Source organism: Nansenia antarctica (genome assembly GCF_963989245.1).
Source record: "Nansenia antarctica genome assembly, chromosome: 6".
Taxonomy (NCBI): Eukaryota; Metazoa; Chordata; class Actinopteri; order Argentiniformes; family Microstomatidae; genus Nansenia; species Nansenia antarctica.
Window position 1 is genome coordinate 63,792,593 of NC_137676.1, and position 21,804 is coordinate 63,814,396.

Here is a 21,804-nt window from a genome sequence, read left to right on the forward strand (position 1 = left end):
TCTTATTCGAGACGAGGTGGAGGAGGTCGCGGGCTGGGGGGGGGGGGGGGAGGGACGCGGTTGACGTCTTCATGGTCCTCGTGACCGTGACGACGACAGTCATCTGACCTTTCGATGGTCTCCCTGGCTGTACTCCGCTGTCCTCCTCACCCCTCTGCCCTCCCTCCCTCCCTCTCTCCCTCCCTCCCTCTCTCCCTCTCTCCCTCCCTCCGCTCCTCCTCTCTTTCTCTCTTTCACTTCAGGGCCGCCGGAGGACCACGACTCCTGTCAGAACCCGTTCACTCCAGACAACCGTCTCTCTATCTTCCTGCTCGTCGGCCCCCACGTTGCCATAGCGATAGACGGCAAGGCTCTCTCCGAGGGCAGAGGGAGAAGGAGAGGTAGAGAGAGAGAGAGAGAGAGAGAGAGAGAGAGAGAGAGCGAAGGAGAGGGAGGGAAGAGAGAGAGAGAGAGAGAGAGAGAGAGAGAGAGAGAGAGAGAGAGAGAGAAGGAGAGGGAGGGAAAGAGAGGAGAGAGGAGACTCTCAGTGGACCTCTGTCCCCCCGGTCAACCGTGTCGAGATGTGCTGTGTGAGGCGGGTGTGGAGGGGCGGCTGGGGAGGGAGGGAGGAGGAAGGAGGAGGAGGGGGGCTGGGGGGGGCTTGTCATAAAACATGCAGCTCGATGACAGACAGGCTAGCAGGCTAATCGTAGCTCTGACGGCTCGGGGAGGATTCGGTGGGTGATACAGCCCAGAGGTGGTGAGAGAGAGAGAGAGAGAGAGAGAGATAGAAAGAGTGTGTGAGAGAGAGAGAATGTGTGTGTGTGTGTGTGTGAGAGAGAGAGAGATAGAGTGTAAGAGAGAGTGTGAGAGAGATAGAGAGAGAGATAGAGTGAGAGAGAGAGAGGGTTGATGTAACAAAGAACAAAGGAGACCGCGGTACAGTGGAGGAATCACACTTCCCATCTCGTCTCGCTCTCTCTCTGACACACACACACACACGGTGAGGGAACATGACCCGGGGGCAGACATGTGTAGTGCGCAGCGCTCCGTCCAGTGTGAGTCACGGTGAACAGCGGCCGAGCCACAGAGAACAATGGCGGCCTGCACGGAGGTGTCTGTCTGTCAACCACACACACACACTCTCTCACACACACACACACACACACACACACACACACACACACACACACACGCATGCCTCTGCCTGCACCACTCTCAATCGCTCATCGTTGAATTACACACACACACGCACGTGCATGCACATGTACACACGCATGCCATGCACACAATCTCACACACACACACACAGTATCAGCTTGCTGATCTCTCTCTCACACACACACACACCCCCACCCCCATATCCACACACACACACACACACACACACACACACACACACACACACACACAAAAATCATGACTCTTTACAGTAGGCTTTATTTATAAATAGTCTAATAGACATTATTAACACCCACACACCCACACACACACCCACACACACACACACACACACCCACACCCACACACACTTGAACAAATGATAGACCCTTGATTACCTAAGGGACACACTCCATCGTCATAACTGTGGACAAACACCCGACTGACAGACACACTTGAACCGTGGCAGCGCGCTCTTGACTGCATCTCCAACGGTCGCTTCACTGCGCAGCTAAAGATACTCCACCATCAGCAACAGGTGTGTGGCAACGTGATGTAACTGCATAGTAGCATAGTAGCGTAGCACCAATGCTAATATCAGAATTGCAGTAATGACAGGACATATTTACATAGTAGGATAGTAACAATGCTAATAACAGCAGTGCAGTAATAACAGGACATAGTAGCATTAGTTACATAGTAGCATAGCACCAATGCTAATATCAGCATTGCAGTCATAACAAGGCATAGTAGCATAGCACCAATGCTATTAACATAATTGCAGTCATAGCAGGACATAATAGCATAGCACCAATGCTAATAACATCATTGTACGTAGTCATAACAGGATATAGTAGCATAGCACCAGCGACATTCCAGTAATAACCTGGTCTCTCCTCAACAGGCTCCAACACGTTCAGAACTCAGCTGCCTGCTTGCTCACTAGAACCCCCTCCTGAGACCACATCACTCCAGTCCTCCAACACCTCCCCTGGCTCACGGCCCGATGTAGGCTTCAGTTAAAGATTCTCCTCACCACCTACAAAACCCTGAACGACAAGGCACCTCTCTGACCTCCTCCTCCTCCTCCTCCTCCTCCTCCTCCTCCTGCCTCCTCGTCCCCATCACCGGATCTGAACACCGGACCTGGGGAATGCTGGTCTTTCTCGGCTGCACTGCAGCCCCTCCTCCCCCACACACACACACACACACACACACACACAAGCGCGCACACACACACACACACATACACACTCTTCGATACACTTTCCTGAACTACATCAAATAATCCAGCACACTCTCCTCTCTCAAACGATCCCTCACAACTCTCCGTCTTTTTAAACTCCTTTAACTATCTTTATTTATTTATTTCTACTGACTGTGCTTTTATTTGACTTTTTTATTATTATTTATCGATCTATTGTTCTCTCTGTGTAAAGTTGTGTCTTTGAGCACTGGAAAAAACGCCAATCAAAATAAATGCATTATTATCATCATCCCTCTTATTATTATTATTATTGTCATTATTATATAACAGACATAGGCACAGCAGCAATCACATGAAGCCCTAAACCAGCAGGCCCAATGTTTTGTTGGAACAGTGTTTATTTTTCGTTTTTGTGTGTGTGAACTATTTGAGTATCTTTCATCATCGTCTGTGTTTTGTGGTGCGAGAGGAGGAGGGTGAGGCGGGGGGGCAGGTTCATAGAGGAGGAGGGTGAGGCGGGGGGGGCAGGTTCATTGTAGCGCACTGGTAGACCTAGCACAGATCGATGGCTTTGTTTTGGACAGCGACTTCACAGGGGAGGAAAGAATATCGACTGAACAACATGAAAAAGAATTGAACCGCTGCCCCGTTCTCTCGTTTTCCCGTTCTGTCTCTCTCTCTCGTTTCTCTCTCGCCTCTTGTTCTCTCTCTCTCTCGCCTCCCCTGTCCCTCCCACCTCACCCCGTGGAGAAAACCCTGGATAGACGGAGCGAGAGAAGGAGGGAGGGAGAGATGAGGAGAAAACGGGAGGGTTCGGGAGGAGGGTGACCTGTGTATCGCCCAGGGTGGATTGGCACACAATGGATTTGGAGGTCGGTAAAATCGTGAGTCAAGGTTTGAGAGAAAAAAACTGATCCTGACTTCCACTGGCAAAGCTTTCTCACACCTATAGTTTAAGCTCACCTCTGACCCCTTCTGTTCTTAGGAGTTCTTCCGGAGGTAAGCCAACGCTTTATCCCCAACCTCTTGTGGTGCTGAGCTGGGTGACCCTTGACCCCTTAGATCTACTGATGAGACACTTTTGGCGGACGCGAGGCAACACAGGACACACACACACACACACACACCCCCCACACACACGCACACACGCACACACACACACACACACACAACCAACCCCCAAGTCTCCTACCTGATAGTTTCATGAGCAGCTCGGAAGCCACCTTGAGGTTGATGTCCTGGCTGAGCAGGCTCTTCTTGGCCATGGGGGGGCTTCCGTCCCTGGGCTTCAGGATCCGGCCGTCTGTGCCCCCCGCCGGGCCCTCGTGGCAGAAGGGGTAGGCGCTGTGGGTCTGGGTGTAGGTCTGGGTGTGGGTCTGGGTGTGGATGTGGGTCTGGGGCCGGGGGCTCAGGGCTTCCTCCGCCTGAGGCTCCTCCTTCATATGGAACGGAGCCTTCAGGGCCTCCTTCTGGTTGGCCGCTACAGGGGAGACGGAGAGAGAGAGAGAGAGGAGGTTAGAGAGGAAGAGAGAGAGATGGGAAGAGGGGTTGAGAGAAGAGGGAGGGGGTTGGAGAGAGAGAGAGAGAGAGAGGGAGGGAGGAGGTTGGAGAGAAGAGGGAGGGGGGAGGTTAGAGAGGCAGAGAGAGGGAGGAGATAGGGATAGAAGAAGGTAGAGAGAGAGAGAGAGAGAGATGGGGAGAGGGGATGGAGAGAAGAGAGAGAGAAGGGATGGAGGTTAGAGATGCAGAGAGAGGAGCTAAGAGGTGGGGGGTGAAATATGAGAGAGAGGATGGGGAAAGAAGAGAGAGGGGGAGGGAGTGAGAGTGGGATGAACGAGGGAGAGAAAGTACAGAGAAGTGAGGAGAGAAAAAGGCAGGCAGGCAGAGGAGAAGGGAGAGAGAGAGAGGTGGGGGTAGCAGAGAGGGGATGGAGGGAGTGGTGGGGAGGCGAATGAAAAGGAGAGGGAAGAGAGAAAGAGAGAGAGAGAGAGAGGAAGTTAGCGAGGCAGACAACTGAGGGAGAGAGGTGAGGATGAGGTCAGGAGAAGACAGGGGGGAAGGGGATACATAAGCGAGAGGAAAGAGAGAGGGAGAGAGAGAGAGAGAGAGAGAGGAGATGGGTTAGCCAAGAATATAACAACACAGGGATAAAGATAGAGATAGACAGAGAGTGAGGTTAGAGAGCTTAAAGAAAGAAGGGAAGGAGGTGATAGAGAGGGGGTCGGAAGGCGGGCTGAGTGGCTATTGGGAAGTGCACACATGTGACCAGAGCTGTTCACTTTAAAGGCCGTCACTAACACGGCAGAGGTCAGGTGGTCTCACACACGCTGCTTCTCTGTTCTCTCTGCTGCCGATGTGCTGCGACTGCCCAGCGATTCTGTACCGCACACCTCAAAAACACACGTACGCACGCACACATACCTCTCTTTCCTCTCTCTCTCTCTCACACACACACACACACACACACACACACCTGCATCGGCCACGTGTGTGTGTGTGTGTGTGTGTGTGTGTGTGTGTGTCTCTCCAGGTCTTCAGGGCATCTCAAATCAAATCCCGCCCCCCACCCCTCCTCTCTTTTTCATAGACTCGCTGGCTGTGTCTCAATTATCTCCTGCTCTTTTTTCTCCTTTTTTTAATCAATTTTATTCACGAGTCTTCTTTCTTCTCCTTAGATGACACCTGACTTTTTATAGGATGGTGGAAACCTGACAAAGCCTTTCATCTACCAGTGGTAACGAGGAAGAGGAACCCAAGAAAAGAAGGTGATAATGGAGTCTCTCTCCATCCATCTTTTATACAGACATACAAAAACCCCACTTCCTGAATACCACTTTCAAAAATATTGCAAAAAGGTGTTGATGCGGTCTAGCATGTGTGTTTGTGTATGTGTGTGTGTGACACGAGAGAGAGAGTGTGAGTGTGTGTGTGTGTATGTGTGTGAGTGCGTGTGTGTGTGTGTGTGTATGAGTGTGAGTGAGTGTGAGTGTGTGTGTGTATGAGTGTGAGTGAGTGTGTGTGTGTGTGTGTGTGTGTATTAGTGTGAGTGTGTGTGTGAGTGTGAGTGTGTGTGTGTATTAGTGTGAGTGTGAGTGTGTGTGTGTGTGTGTGTGTGTGTGTGTGTGTGTGTGCTGTACCCTGGACTAGGTTAGGGAGCAGCAGGCCCTGCTACTGTGACACAGATCCCTCTCCTCCAAAGTCATCTGCTGGGGAAACTGGGCCACGTCTAATCTGCCGCGAGTATGAATAATTAATAATTAGACATGGAGCAACTTCCGATGGCCGCCAACGGAAAGAACAGAGGGACCCTGCCTCTCCTCTCCTCTCCTCCCTCTCTGTGGTTCATCTCTTCACACCCTTCTTTTCTTCTTCTTTTTTTTTTTTCTTCATACAAAAACACATGCACACACACACAGTCTCTCTCATACACACACACACACACACACACACACACACACACACGCGTACAGACCAGCACATTCTCTCTCTCTTTCTCTCTCTCACACACACACACACACACACACATCCTCTCTTTCTCTCACACACACACACACATCCTTTCTCTCTCTCTCTCTCCCTCTCTCTCTCTCTCTCTCTCTCTCTCTAACACACACACACACCTCCCTGCTACGAGAGAGAGAGAGAGTGTGTGTGTGTGTGTGGGGGGAGGGGGGGGGTCATCACTCTGAAGGCCGACTCCTGTCCACTCTCCCCCCGGCCCCAGCAGAGCTCCTCTCCTCTCCCTCGCCCTGCTGTCACACCTTACATCTCTGGCCGCCACAGGGCCCGCCGCCCCCCCTGCCCGTGTCATCAATCTGCGCCAGCTCTCGGCTCTGATTAATGATGATCCACGCCAGAGGGCCAGAGGGGCCCGGCAGAGTCCAGGGACCAGGGGGGGGAGGGGGGGGATGGACACAGGCGTTGGCCGTTGGAGGTGTCTGACCACCCCTGTGGAGAGACAGAGGCAGAGCTACACAGCGGTGCACCAGGGTCTGGAGGGGGAGGGGGGCTAGGGGGAGGCTAGGAAGAGGCTTGGGGGGGTGAGGGAGGCTTGGGGGGGTGAGGGAGGCTTGGTGGGGGCTAGGGGTGAGGGTGGGGGGGCGGGTGGGGGTGGGGAGAGGCTAGGGGTGAGGGTGAGGGGGGGGGTTGGAGGCCAGGGGAGGGGGGAGAGCGGCGACAGTGACCTTCACGTTAGGGGGGCAGCCGCGGGAGGTGGCGGTGGCACCAGCTGGAAATGTCACAGCGTCAGATGTCAGCGGGCCGGCTAAGTATAACCTGGTCAGCACCTGGAAGGACGTCCTCTAATGAGAGGCCTGGTGGGCCGTGTTGGATCAGACAGGGACAGCACGCTCGGCTGCCGCGGTGTGGACACGCGCACACACACACACACACACACACGCCCGCGCACACACACTCAGACACACACTCAGACACCATAACAGACACTCAGACACACACACACACCCACACCATAACAAACACACACACCCACACACAGGATACATAGTGCACACACACACACACTCATACGCACACATACGCACACCGCGCGCGCGCACACACACACACACACACACACACACACACACACACACACACACACACACCATAACAAACACACACACACAGAGATGCACCCTTATGCTACACACACACACACAAAGTGAAGTCACTCCACCCAGCTGACCTTTGAGATTGTGTCTATAAATAGAGTGTATTTCCACTCCCAATCTATGTTACCGAGACCACTGAATAATGGAGTGGGCCTAATCCTGACGACAGACAAGGGTTTTTATTTATTCCTCTCCAAGGCACTAACACCCTCTCTCTCTCACCCTCTCACCCTCTCTCTCTCTCTCTCTCAACAAGAAGCTCACTACACTTCTACTGCACACTTACAGCTGTTACTGAGAGCCATCACACATGAGCGAGCCCAACTAGCCAGGCTTTTTCAGCCACAGACGCTACCTTCATTGTGTGCTTGCTCTAGAACCGTCTAGAACCCTCTAGCACGCTCTAGAACACTAGCACGCTCTAGAACACTAGCAAGCCCTAACACTCTAGCACGAACACTCTAGCACGAGTTGAGAAGGGACAGTCATCTCGGGATGGCAGGGAATCGGTCTCTCTACTTAGGGGGGCGTCTGTCTGTCTGTCTGCATGTCTGTCTGTCTGTCTGTCTGTGGGTCTGTGTGTCTGTCTGTGTATCTGTCACCCTGTCTGCCTGTCTGTCTGTCTGTCTGTCTGTCTGTCTGTCTAAGCGTCTGCTGTCTGTTTCAAGTTTCACGTTTATTGTTACGTCACATTACACAAGCGTAAGAGAGTGAAATTCTCAGGCTTTGATTCCTGACATTGCATCACAAGACAATAACGCACTAGGCATAATTCAAGATTATTAAAAAAGTGACAATAGTACAAGACATAAGTGACAAGTACGATTCTTTATCATTAGCAGTATCTTGCAACGTGTAGACAATAAGCCACTAGGCATAATTCAATAAAAGGTGTCAATAGCACAGGACATAAGGGTCACGGGAGTAAAGGGACTGTGAGCTGAAGCTTAGGTAGTCCGTATGTATGGGATGTGCTTGGGGAGGATAGTCAGTTGTCTACAGTGGGCTTGTCCATGAATGAGCCTGACCCCCTGGGGGAAGTAGCTGTTGGTTAGCCTCTGAGTTTTGGCCATGAGGCCTTTTGGACGGCGGTGTGTCTGTGTGTCTGTCTGCCTGCCAGCATGCTAGCCTGTCTGTATGCCTGTCTGTCTGTCTGTCTCTATGCCTGTATGTCTGTCTGTATGCCTGTCTGTCTGTCTGTCTGTCTGTCTCTATGCCTGTATGTCTGTATGTATGCCTGTCTGTCTGTCTGTCTGTCTCTATGCCTGTATGTCTGTATGTCTGTATGTATGCCTGTCTGTATGCCTGTATGTCTGTCTGTCTGCCTGCCTGTCTGTCTGTCTGTCTGTCTGCCTGCCTGTCTGCCTGTCTGTCTGTATGCCTGTCTGTATGCCTGTCTGTATGCCTGTATGTCTGTCTGTATGCCTGTCTGTATGCCTGTCTGTATGCCTGTCTGTCTGTCTGTCTGTATGCCTGTCTGTCTGTGTGTCTGCCTGCCTGCCTGCCTGTCTGCCTGTCTGTCTGCATGCCTGTCTGTATGCCTGTCTGTCTGTCTGTCTGTATGCCTGTCTGTCTGTCTGTGTGTCTGTGTGTCTGTGTGTCTGCCTGCCAGCCAGCATGCTAGCCTGCCTGTCTGCAGCTGGACACCTGACCAGTGTTCCTGTGTTCCCCCTGTGTAGAGTGGTGCTATATCCTATTCTGGCACCTGGCCAGTGTGTGTGTAGTACAGTACAGGTGTCTGTATGTAGCCAGGGTCTGTGGCCTGTGTAGTACAGTACAGGTGTGTGTGTGTGTCTAGCCCGGGGCCGTTGCCTGTGTAGGTCCGTGGGTCACGATGTTATCCGCTATCGCCGTGTTATCATGCTCAGCTGCCACCTGCCGACCTTCAAACCGGATGGTGCATCTCTCTCTCTCTCTCTCGTTCTCTCTCTCTTCCTCTCCCTCTCTCTCTCTCTGGCCACGCTCTCCCCTGGCCCAGGGGTGACGGTGGCGTGCTATCACCCTGTGTTATCACAGCCTGCTGACACCTGCCAGCGACGCTACTTAGAGCTCTCTCTCTCTCTCCCTCCCTTTCTCCACCCCTCTCCCTCCCCCTCTCTCTCTCTCTGGCCACGCTCCCCTCCCTCCTCCTCCTCCCTCCTCCTCCTCCTCCCTCCTCTCCTCTCTCGCCTCATCCGTCTTTCCGCCAGAAGCTTGTCCGGTCGGCCTCACCTCTCGCTCCGCGGCCAGGGCCGCCGTCAAATAACTTCATTAGCCCTCCACCTCTGTCACGGTGCCTGCTCCCCCGACAACAACGGGCTGCTGTGTTCTCAGGGAGGGAGCGGAGAGGAGCTACACCGGCCACCGCTGGGCAGGTGGAGAGAGAGAGGGGGGCGCGTGTGCAACAGCGAGGGTGTGTGTGTGTGTGTGCGTGCGTGTCTCTATGTGCGCGCATGACTGTGAGTGGGGTGTGCATGTGCGTGTCTGTATGTGCGTGCGTGTCGTGTGTGTGTTTGTGTGTGGGGGGGGGGAGTAACAGAGAGAGAGAGAGAGAGAGAGAGAGAGAGAGAGAGAGAGAGAGAGAGAGAGAGAGAGAGAGAGAGAGAGGTCACCAGCACCACAGGGCTGGCTAAGCGTAGTCCTGGTGAGTGTGACAGTGGGCTGAGGGAGGAGGGAGGAGGGTCTGTAATGTTGGAATGGGAGAGATGAGAACATCATAGGCCGACTACCCTCTATACTGTCTGGATCTAGAATATGAGGACAGACAGACAGACAGACAGACAGACAGACACACACACTAGACTCAAGCATGCACAAAATAACAAACACACACACACACACACACACAGATAAGAGACATACAGTACAGTACAGTGCACACACACACACAGTACAGTACACACAAACACACACACACACGCATATGCACACCTAAACACACACACACACACACACACACACACACACACACACACACACACACTCCAAAACCCTAACAACCCTGACCATCAAAGTCTCTCACAGGAGGAGATGAATAACACACAACTGTGGTGTCATGGCGACTGGCGCGGCCCCTCCCACAAGCCCCAGCGTGCCAATTATACACACCCTGCCCGGGTCACGACGTAGGGGAGGGGGGAGGAGGGAGGCAGCTGCGCTCTGCGGAACGCTATTATGACCTCGGGGTTCCGGGGGATTGGGGGTGGGGGTGGAGGAGGAGGAGGAGGAGGGGGCTATCGGTACATTTCAAAATGCCTCAGCGTGTCTTTTATCCGACGGGGACGACAGTGGACGTCTGACGGTCGTGTCAGTGCGGCGGAGGAGAACCGGAATCAAAGGGGATTGGTCTGACACCCAGAGGAGCGGCGCGCAGCCCGGGGAAAAAAAACAAAACAACTGATATGGCTATTATGTCAGGGGTCAGAGGGAGTTCACTGGCTCTCTTACGCCTGGGGAACTCTCAGATGCAACCCTCACTCCCTCTCTCTCTCTCTCTATCCATCTCTCTCTCTCTCTCTCTCTCGCTGGCTGTCACTTCATCAAGTTCTTTTTCCATCTATCGCTCTTTGGCTTTTTATCCTCCCCCCCACACCCCCCCTCTCTCTCTCTCTTCCCCACCGCCTCCATCTCTCTTTCTCTCTCCTTCTCTCTCTCTCTCTGTCTTCTGCAGGTCTTATGAGGATTGAGGCAGCGAGACAGCGGCCTGAAAGCGGGAGGGATGAGCTGCCGGTGTACACACTCAATCGCTGTTGGCACTGAGGTCAAAGGAAATGGAGTCTAGAGGTCCCTGGAGGAGCTCCTTCACCTCACTCTCTCCCTCTCTCTCTCTCTCTCTCTTCGTCTCTCTCTCTTTCTCTCTCCCTCTCTCTCTCTTTCTCTCTCCCTCTCTCTCTCTTTCTGCTATGACGGCCCATGCTAAGGCTGCAGAAGATCTAAGAGTAACTCTCCCATGGTCCATATGGGACTAACTCCCCCCCTCCCCTCCCTCTCTCTCTCTCTCTCTCTCTCTTTTGTTTTACTACCACACACTAACGATGGAAGCTCTCTCTCTCATCAAAGGAACGAGTATTCTATTAGAAACCATCATCGCCCATAAAAGCGCACCATCTCCTTAGTAATAATAATAAAAAAACAAGGTCCATGACGATGTCTCGTCTTTGAAATTCTCTCTCTCAGTATCTCATCTCTCTCTCAGTATTCTCTCTCTCTCTCTCTCTCTCTCTCCCCACCACTCTCTCTTTCTCTCTCTCTCCCTCCCAGTGAGAGTGACGCCCACGACTAAGATGTCCGCCACTCGACACTGGGCTGACATTGAGAGAGGAGAAGAGAAGCCATCTTGGCTCCCCCAGGGAGTTGGGTTGCCTGGCTGGCTTGATTGCGAAGTCTGGGAGTGAAGTGCAACTGGCACCCGGGGGGCATCCAGGGCGGGGAGTGGGGGATGGATGGATGGAGGGAGGGAGGGAAGGATTGAGAGGGAGTTAACTAAGCCTGGCCAGTCCCTGCGCATCCTAGCAGGGTCACAGGATAGAGCTGAGGGCGCTAATCACTTCAAATTATGAATTCCTTTTTAATTATGAATTATGCATACATTTTTAATTAATCTAATGTTCCGAGGGTTTTTTTCCCCCCTCCCCCCCTCCCCGCTCCGAGATCTCAATCTAATTACGCAGCAATAAAGTGGGAGAGTGGCAGCCGTGCCCTCCACCCCGCCGCTGAACCCTGCGTGACCTTTACCCATCAATCGTGCCATTGTCTCAACGTAAACGGAGCCTCTCGCCGCGGCGAGACGCGTCTAAACACGGCCGAGGAGCCCGTTATTGCTAACGGTAGCATGTTTGTTTGGTTTGTTTAGGGAAGGAGGCGGAAAGAGGATTTCATGTCGGGTCGACGGGGGTAACGGCGAGTTTGTTGTTAATTAACATGCAGGGAGCGACAACTGAGAGGAAGTGGAAGGAGACGTTGGAGAGGCTTTTCTACTGTCTTCAGGAGACACGGCTTCGAGGCATGATGTGGTGTTGGTGATAGAACAATGGGGTGATGTTTTAGAACATGTTATAGAGAGCGTGAGGTATGCTAACTAAAGCTAGCCAGGTAGCTTATCCTCTGTTGTAATTACAAGGCTGTGGTGGGGGTAGTGGTGTTGGAGGGGATGGTCATGGTAGTGGTGGTGGTGTAGTGTTGGAGGTTTTGGTGTTGGACGTTGGGGTGTTGGTAGTGGTGAGGGTAGTGGTAGTAGTGTTTGTTTTGAAGGTGTTGGCGGTGGTGGTAGTGGTGGTGGTGGTGTTTGTGTTGAAGGTGTTGGTGGTGGTGGAGGTGGTGGTAGTGGTGGTGGTAGTGGTGTTTGTGTTGAAGGTGTTGGTGGTAGTGGTAGTGGTGTTTGTGTTGAAGGTGTTGAAGGTGTTGGAGGTGGTGGTAGTGGTGTTTGTGTTGGAGGTGTTGGAGGTGGTGGTAGTGGTGTTTGTGTTGGAGGTGTTGGAGGTGGTGGTAGTGGTGATGGTGTTTGTGTTGGAGGTGTTGGTGTTGGACGTTGGGGTGTTGGTAGTGGTGGTGATGATGGTGGTGGTAGTGGTGTTTGTGTTGAAAGTGTTGGAGGTGGTGGTAGTGGTGGTGATGATGGTGGTGGTAGTGGTGTTTGTGTTGGTGGTGGTAGTGATAGTGGTGGTGATGGTAGTGGTGGTGGTTACCTGAGAGCTTCATCAGCAGGTCCGTGGCCGTCTTGGTGGTGATGTCGGGGCTGAAGAGCGAGGCGGCGGTGGGGCCCATGGGGCTGGACCTCCTCCCCCCCCCGACCCCAGAGAGGTCCAGGGAGCTGGCGCTGCTCCGGGGCCGCTCCCTGATCAGGGAGAAGGGCGACAGCACCGACACGTCCCTCTCCTGGGGCTCCTCCTTGATGTGGACGTGATTGGACGACGCCTCGCCCGGGGGCGTGGCCTGGAGCCCCCTCAGGTCCGACGGCAGCGGGGACGCCTCTGCCCCGCGGAGGTCCGCCGGGCCGCAGTCGCCCATCAGCGAGCCCTCGCCCTCCGTGTCCGTGGTGGCCTCCTCTTTGACCTTGAGCTCGGAGCGCGGAAAGTGCTGATGGCAGCGCATGTGCAGCTTCAGGCTGAAGTGGCGGGAGGAGGTGAAAGGGCAAAGTTCACACTGGAACGTCTCGCCCCGGTCCTGGTGCTGATGGACCTGGAACACAGGGCCAGGGTGAGGATGGAACCCACGGTCACACAGGCAAACAGAACTAGGCCTACTCCTCGTGCCCGGCATGGAAGCTTCACAACATCCTTTTTATACTTGGCTAGTTAAAATACCCAGCGGTCAGTGTTGACCTTCTGCTGGGCATGCATCACCTAACAGTCAAACGGCTTTCTGCACATGTAATGACGTGCTAGACATTACAGCTACTGTGAGCAACATACTAGCACCGATAGGAAAACAAGGACTCCCTTAAACAACTGTGGCCTTGCTGCACTTTTAACTCAGCAACTGCCAAAGTGTTCCGGAACATTCACCACCTAGAGTGCCAAGTGTTTTATTACCTAGCAACAGTACTGATAAATTGCAATGCTTCGTTTTGTAGCCCATCTACAATTATTTGTGCAATGCTACCGACTGGAGGTGACTTTAATGAAGGACATGTACAGGTACCTAAAACCTTTTGTGTCAGCAATTAGTCAGGTCCCCAGCGGCACTTTGGCCACTGGGGAACGATAACTCTTGAGGAGGTCAAAGGTTAAACCCATCCCATCATTTCATGCCGACAACATAGACCACAATGGCAATACTGTAAGTTTGTTACTGACCTTGTTGTCTTTCACAATCAATGACTCTCAGTGTGTGTATTGTTGATTTCACCTGGTTGAAGCAACTCTGTACATGTCTTTTCGAAAAGGCCTCATTGGTTACTTCATTTATTGGTTTATTCATTCATTCATTCATTCATTGGTTTGTTCATTCATTCATCCATTGGTTGATTCATTGGTGGATTCATTCATTCATTGGTTCGTTCGTTCGTTCATTCATTCATTGGTGGATTCATTCATTCACTCATTGGTGGATTCATTCATTCACTCATTGGTTGATTCATTGGTTGGTTGATTCATTCATGCATTCATTCATTGGTTGATTCATTGGTTGGTTGATTCATTCATGCATTCATTGGTTGGTTGATTACTTGGTTGGTTCGTTCATTCATTGGTTCATTCATTGATCCGCACCTTCATGTGTGATTTGAGATTGTCTTTGCGGGCGCAGCGGAAGGGGCAGAGGGGACACTGGTGGCTCTTCAGGCCTGTGTGGATCACCATGTGCCTCTTCCAGTAGCTCTTCCTCTTGATGACCAGGCCACAGACGGGACACTGGAACGGCTTCCCCACCTCCTCAGGAGACCCTGGAGAGACAAGAGGACGTTAGACGACCATGCTACAAAAGACAGGATGAGGGGCGGCCATTAGACGGCCATACTACAAAGGACAAAACTGGCTGTATGGTATTTTTTGTCTTCAACGGAGGGTTAGGTTTAAAGTTTAAAGTTTGGTGTTTAATGATGATAATGAACGTTAGTGTGAAGGAAACACGTTTCTGGTTTTATAGAGTCGTACTTTTGTGCTTTGCGTGATGGCCGCGTCGCGACCACTGAGGTCGAAGGGAATGATATTTTCTCCTCTTCCAGAGAAGAGTTAGGGGACCTCTCTTAAGGTTTTTACATTTACACCATTTAGCACTTGGACACTTTTATCCAAAGCGACTTACAATTAGAGATTACAGGGACAGTCTCCCTAGGGTAATTTAGGGCTAAGTGCCTTACTCAAGGGCACACTAGTGGTGGTGTTCCCAGGTGGGATTTCAATGACCATCTGATCACCGGTCCAACTCACTATCCACTAGGCCACCACTATCCCGTGTAACTGACTTCGCTTAGAGGTCGCCACAAATCTACCAGAGGCGGTGACCTCTAAATGACTGAAGCCAAAACCTCTCCACCATGACGCCTGTTGGCTGCCTCGAAAAACAAAAGGACAAAAAAAGAAGATAACTCAACGATGTTTTAGTATCTCGATTATTGTTGTTGGCTTCCTAGCCACCAACCATTACAGTTTAATTGGTCTTATTAGAAAGAGGCATGATTGCATTACAAATTCCGAGAGGTGGGCCCAGTCAGAACGGCTTCATAAGTATTCCAGTCCTCTTCCAGAAAAACATCTGGTAATCAGTGTTTGGTGAAATTACCGTGCTCAGCCATTCATTGACCCAGGGTGTAAAAACCCTGAGACTGCCTATTTGCAACAATAAACTGCCATCTGCGGCCCTACCTCTCCCCGGCGCGGCCGACCGCAGAGGCGAGATCACCGCGGAGAAACGAAAAACGGAGTGAAACGGCTCTCCGCTGCTCGCTCGTGAAAGGAGGGAGAGGGGGACGACGGAAAGGGAGGGAGGAAGGAAGGAAAATGGAGGGCAGAGGAGGAGAGGAGAGTGGAGGGGAGAGGGAGGGGACTTAGTTAGTGATTGGGGGGATCAGGTATTTACATGCCTGGTTCCAGTGCAATCTGTTCTGTAAAATTAATGTGCTTGTTTGGCGCGCGCGTGTGTGTGTGTGTGTGTGTGTGTGTGTGTGTGTGTGTGCGTGTGCGTGTGTGTGTGTGTGTGTGTGCATGTGTGTGTTTGTGTGTGTACGTGCGTGTGTTTGTGTGTGTACTGTGTGCATGTCACCACATATGAATGTAATAGGCTTTTACAGCAGAACTGGCGAGCACGGCCGCAATAAAACAAAACATGACAGTCAATAAGCAAGGTCACATTTTTCAGTCTGGCGACCACACAGCTACCTGCGTTTTTACAGCGGCTGGTGACCTTGGCGGCTGGCGGGTTACAGCAGAGCGCCTATTTAACATGCAGATCACAGAATGTTACATCGACTGCCTCTCGTCGTCTCTCCGAAGTCAATTTGATCCGGCCATTTTAAATGCAGCAGGTTACGACACAATCCCTCAAAAGTGCCCATCCGTCTCCTTAGAAAACACTCTGTTCTCCCTAAAGGCTGCTCATTTAGAGCCTGGTGGTGTGTGTGTGTGTGTGTGTGTGTGTGTGTGTGTGTACACTTGTGTCTCTACGTGTGTGTGTCTGTGCTTGTGTCTCTGTGCGCACACGTGTGCCTGTGTGTGCCTGTGCATGTGCGTGCGTGCACGGGTGTGTGTGCGAGCCTAGCCAACGGAAAAAACTGTGATGGGGAGTGTGTTTGGCCTGGCCTTTGCTGAGCTGATCCTCGCAGGGGGAGGGAGGGGAGGGAGGGAGGGAGGTAGTGAGGCTCGAGGAGGGAAGGAGTGAGGGAGGGAGTGGGGGCTGGAGCCAGCCAGAGTCTGTGGAGATGGATGTGGACTCCCGGGTCCCCACTGTGCGGAGCTCACACTCACAAGCCCCTTTGGCAGCCCCCACATCCGAGCCCAGAGAGCCAGTCTGGGAGTGCAGCGAGGCCTCGGTCGGAACCCCCCGCCGAGCCTGCAGACCTTTTCCCAGACTGGGGCCAGCAGGGCCAGGACTGCTCTCTCCTCAGCCGCTCCAGAAGCTGACACCTCCACTGAGACTACACTACTGAGACTACACTACTGAGACTACACTACTGAGACTACACTACTGAGTATACACTACTGAGTATACACTACTGAGTATACACTACTATATGTAGCCTACACTACCTCAACTAAGTCTACACTACTGAGTATATTCTACCTCCACTGAGTCTACACTACCGAGTAGATACTACTCTGTGTGCTCTACAGAGCCTCCACCCTATCAAGTCTACACAACTTGGAGTGTAAACGACTAACTATGGCTGGGTGGTATAGCGTTTGCTTTTGTTGTTATACCCATATGATCCACTATTGTTCCACACTAAAGGCCGATTTAGACTTCTGCGTAAAATCAACGCCGTAGCCTTGCGTAGTCCCGCGTGGGCCCGCCTTGCCTACGGCGTAGGTTGACGTGCACATCTCCAAAAATGTAAGAACGCGTCAGTTTCTACGCAACCGTAAGCTCTGTGATTGGTCCGCTTGGTAGCACATGATTCCGACTCTCTCGTAGACCAAAATGCGGAAGCCATGACAGAAATGTCATTTACCTTTTCTGTAATTACTCATAAATAAAGATTTGAAAAATTATGATAACCATCGTATTATCTTAGTTTAATGTCATTTCAATGTATCATATAACTTTTATTTACAACAAGCATAACAACAAAAAGATCGCTATTATGCCGCTTTGAGTACACCGTTCCAACGGAGCGCCCTATGGAAGCGTCAGGCACAGCCTTCCTGAGCGCGATTCACATTTACGAGATGTACAATCCTGTTTATTTAGAAATAAATGATTAGTTACAGGGAGCCCCATGGCTGTTCGTTGGGTTTAAATTATATTTATGATAGACATATTTAATGTTAAGTTATCTATAAGAACTATGACTGGTCCGCTTGGTAGCGTCACATTCCGACTCTCGTAAATGCGGAAGTCATGACAGAAATGTCATTTACTTTTTCTGTAATTACTTAATAATAAAGATTTGAAAATGTATGATAGTTTACTGTCATTTCAATGCATTATAGACATTTTCTTTACAACAAGCATAAAAAAAATAAGTTTTTTGATCGCTATTATGCCGCTATGAGTACACCGACCAACGCGACGCGGTCCGCGGACCAACGTAGAACTATAAACATGGAGAGCCCTCGCGTAGGCTACGGCGTAGCCTCGCGTAAATTCGACGCAGGAGTATAAATCAGGCTTAACAGATACCACACCACTGCCTTTTTAAAGATATAATTAGTGACTTTTAAACTCTAAAGTTTACCCCTTCTCTCAGTTTGTGAATGCTGTGCTGCTAACGAAAGCTCATAGTTTGACCTACATTCCATTAATTTACTTTATCCAAAGCAACTTACAACACTTGCTGTGCGATGTATCGGTTCTTTTTAAGCCTATAAGCAAGCCTGGTACAGCTTCTGCCTCTAGCGATGCTGCTGCTCAGAGGCTCCGCCTACTGCTCCTGTACCTTCCACTAGCACTGTCCCTGTACCCTCCACTAGCACTGTCCCTGTACCTTCCACTAGCACTGCTCCTGTACCTTCCACTAGCACTGTCCCTGCACCCTCCACTAGCACTGCCCCTGTACCTTCCACTAGCACTGTCCCTGTACCTTCCACTAGCACTGTCCCTGTACCTTCCACTAGCACTGTCCCTGTACCTTCCACTAGCACTGCCCCTGTACCTTCCACTAGCACTGCTCCTGTACCTTCCACTAGCACTGCCACTGTACCCTCCACTAGCACTGTCCCTGTACCTTCCACTAGCACTGCTCCTGTACCTTCCACTAGCACTGTCCCTGTACCTTCCACTAGCACTGTCCCTGCACCTTCCACTAGCACTGCTCCTGTACCTTCCACTAGCACTGTCCCTGTAGCCTCCACTAGCACTGCCCCTGTACCCTCCACTAGCACTGTCCCTGTAGCCTCCACTAGCACTGTCCCTGTAGCCTCCACTAGCACTGTCCCTGTACCTTCCACTAGCACTGTCCCTGTACCCTCCACTAGCACTGTCTCTGTACCCTCCACTAGCACTGCCCCTGTACCTTCCACTAGCACTGCCCCTGTACCTTCCACTAGCACTGCCCCTGTACCCTCCACTAGCACTGCCCCCTGTACCCTCCACTAGCACTGTCCCTCTACCCTCCACTAGCACTGTCCCTGTACCTTCCACTAGCACTGTCCCTGTACCTCCACTAGCACTGTCCCTCTACCCTCCACTAGCACTGTCCCTGTACCTTCCACTAGCACTGTCCCTGTACCCTCCACTAGCACTGTCCCTGTACCTTCCACTAGCACTGTCCCTGTACCCTCCACTAGCACTGTCCCTGTACCTTCCACTAACACTGTCCCTGTACCTTCCACTAGCACTGACCCTGTACCCTCCACTAGCACTGCTCCTGTACCCTCCACTAGCACTGCTCCTGTACCTTCCACTAGCACTGCCCCTGTACCTTCCACTAGCACTGTCCCTGTAGCCTCCACTAGCACTGTCCCTGTACCTTCCACTAGCACTGTCCCTGTACCTTCCACTAGCACTGTCCCTGTACCCTCCACTAGCACTGCTCCTGTACCCTCCACTAGCACTGTCCCTGTACCTTCCACTAGCACTGCCCCTGTACCTTCCACTAGCACTGCTCCTGTACCCTCCACTAGCACTGTCCCTGTACCTTCCACTAGCACTGCTCCTGTACCCTCCACTAGCACTGTCCCTGTACCTTCCACTAGCACTGCTCCTGTACCTTCCACTAGCACTGCCCCTGTACCTTCCACTAGCACTGTCCCTGTACCTTCCACTAGCACTGTCCCTGTACCTTCCACTAGCACTGTCCCTGTACCCTCCACTAGCACTGCCCCTGTACCTTCCACTAGCACTGTCCCTGTACCTTCCACTAGCACTGCTCCTGTACCCTCCACTAGCACTGCTCAGCCCCACCTCACATGATTAGTGACTTGAATGGCAATGCACCACCTTAGCCAATATTAGCTAGCTACCCAAAGTGTGCATTCGGTGCTATATTACCAATATTCCACCCTGCCTGGTACCACACACAAGCATGGCTTGAGTACTCTGTTCTGTGGGATGCATGCATCTGTTTCATGCATCTGACCCTGTTTCCCTAGGGTCTTTTTAAAAAAATGTTTTGAATATATCTTAGAGAAGGACGACAAGCTAGCTGATATTGCCAAGGGAATACCTAAAAATGCCAAGTACACCTCTAAGGATCTTGGTTCTTGGAGAGGCCAGGAAAAGGTATGCAAACGCTGACTCAGCAGGGTTTTGCATGAAAAGTGATGGGACTAGGGACGGGGGTAATGCTAAGAATTATTTATCCATAATGATTCGGTTTGTACGTGATTCCATGCTAGATGAGCATCTGACTGGGTTGCTTGACTTACATCAACTTGATGCGGAGTACATGTCCACTGAAATATTGAGACATCTTTCGGATGCTGGCTAGCTACAGTGCTGACAACATAGTTAGCCAGTGTTATGATGGCGCATCGGTGGTAATTGGAGTATGAGGTGGTGTGCAAGCATTGCTTTAAAAGAAGCTTGCTAGATATATTCCAGAAATCAATTGTTATAACCCACTAGTTACGCACTAGTTGTGCATGCCATGCAGGGTGAGCCATGTGCCAAATGTTTTTTTTTACCTCTCTAGTTCCCTGTATAACGTCTTCCGTCACCACTATATTATGTCAGAAAAGTATGATGCTCCTTGTCTCAAAAGACTGCTTGAAATACGCTGGACAAGCCATTATGATGTGACAGGGTGCATTGTTGAGAATGAAGGCAGTCTTCTCACTGTCCTGTCAGAGATCTCAGAGGATGATTATGCCATAGTTGACGTGTGCACTGAGGCATTAGGCCTGTTAATTCAAATTAAGAGGCATTATTTCTTTGAGATTGGCAAATTGCTAGTGTGGGTGCTTGGTGTCTTGAAACCAGCGAATGCAATTCTACAGTCTCAGTCTGTGGATATGTGCACTGCTTGTGAGGTTGTTGGTGCATCACTGGAGTCCTTAAAAGACATCCGTAAAGACGGTTGTTGGACAGAGCATTCTCAGGCACCTGCTGGGTGGGATGATTCACATCATCATCCCAAAGAGAAGGAGAACCTTGAGTAAACTCCTTGGTGAAAGTGTTTTGCTCTCAACTGTGGGTCATAGAGATTCTGATGATCCCACCATCACCCCCCGTCAGTCTCTGAAAAGGTCCCTGCTCAACATCCTTGACAGATTTTCCAAGAAGAGTCTTTCTAGATTCCACTTTGTTGCACACATGTACTTGCTGGCACTGTGGCAAACGATGTGAGTCTGAAAAACTAAATTCTTGTTGCAAAACCAATGTAGGTCAAGAAATGTCCAAATAAAACAGACCTGTCCACTGTGTGTAAACACCAGCAGGAGTAGGCTATAAGGAAGCTTTTCCTGTGTTGCATAAACTGTAATTGGTGTCTTCAGCATCATATGAGAGTTCCTTCTCCACATTGTCACGAGTCCTTCCTCAGGAAGACTAGAGGTACATTTGTGTGCTTCTAATGGGGATCCATAAATCAAATCAAATCAAACCTAACCCCCTATCATCGCACCATGTTACATGAAAGAAAGAGGAATTTGGTGATCTTGGCCCACGAAAAATTAATAACAAATACCTTAGATATGGATTAATTTGTTAGAATTTTTGCCTACCCTAATATAGCTAGCTAAAACCCGCCCTAGCTTTGGTGGTATTTTTTTGATAATGCAATCCAGCGCCACGCTGTTCAAAAATCCTGAGAAGAACTTCTCTTTATTTGAAAAAGAAAATGTGTGCCTCGTTATTAAACTATTTTCAAATCAAGATGTGCAGGGTGAAGTGAAAAGAAAAAGAAAACTTACTTAAAATTCTCAGAATTCAAAGCAATGAAAAGTTAATTGTTCTGTAGTGACTCAGGTCACTATGACTTTGACTTCAGCAAACAAAGAAAACGATGAATCTCCTCCCGCCTTGACTACTAAATTATTCATCTCCTCCCGCCTTGACTACTGCAACTCCCTACTCACCGGCATCACCTCCCACTCCCTCCATAGACTTCAGATGGTCCAAAACTCAGCTGCCCGCCTGCTCTCAAACACCCGGTCCCGTGACCACATCACTCCTGTCCTCCACTCTCTCCACTGGCTCCCCATCAAAGAACGTATCAAATTCAAAGTACTCATCCTCACATACAAAGCCCTCCATAGCCTGGCCCCCCCTTACCTGACTGACCTCCTTCTCCCCCACCGCCCTACCCGTAACCTCCGATCCTCATCCACT

The 21,804-nt window shown here is 51.0% G+C and overlaps 1 protein-coding gene across 1 annotated transcript in view; it reads right to left on the minus strand.

Annotated features, from left to right (window-relative positions):
* znf827 (zinc finger protein 827) overlaps positions 1-21,804 on the minus strand; it is a gene marked incomplete at its 3' end in the record, with an annotated part of 68,859 nt that overhangs the window by 27,112 nt on the left and 19,943 nt on the right. The window contains exons 3-5 of the mRNA XM_080535312.1: positions 14,148-14,320; positions 12,624-13,116; positions 3,540-3,827 (exon numbers count right to left, since the gene is read on the minus strand). Coding sequence (XP_080391438.1) covers positions 3,540-3,827; positions 12,624-13,116; positions 14,148-14,320 — 954 coding nt within the window. The remainder of the gene's footprint in view (positions 1-3,539; positions 3,828-12,623; positions 13,117-14,147; positions 14,321-21,804) is intronic.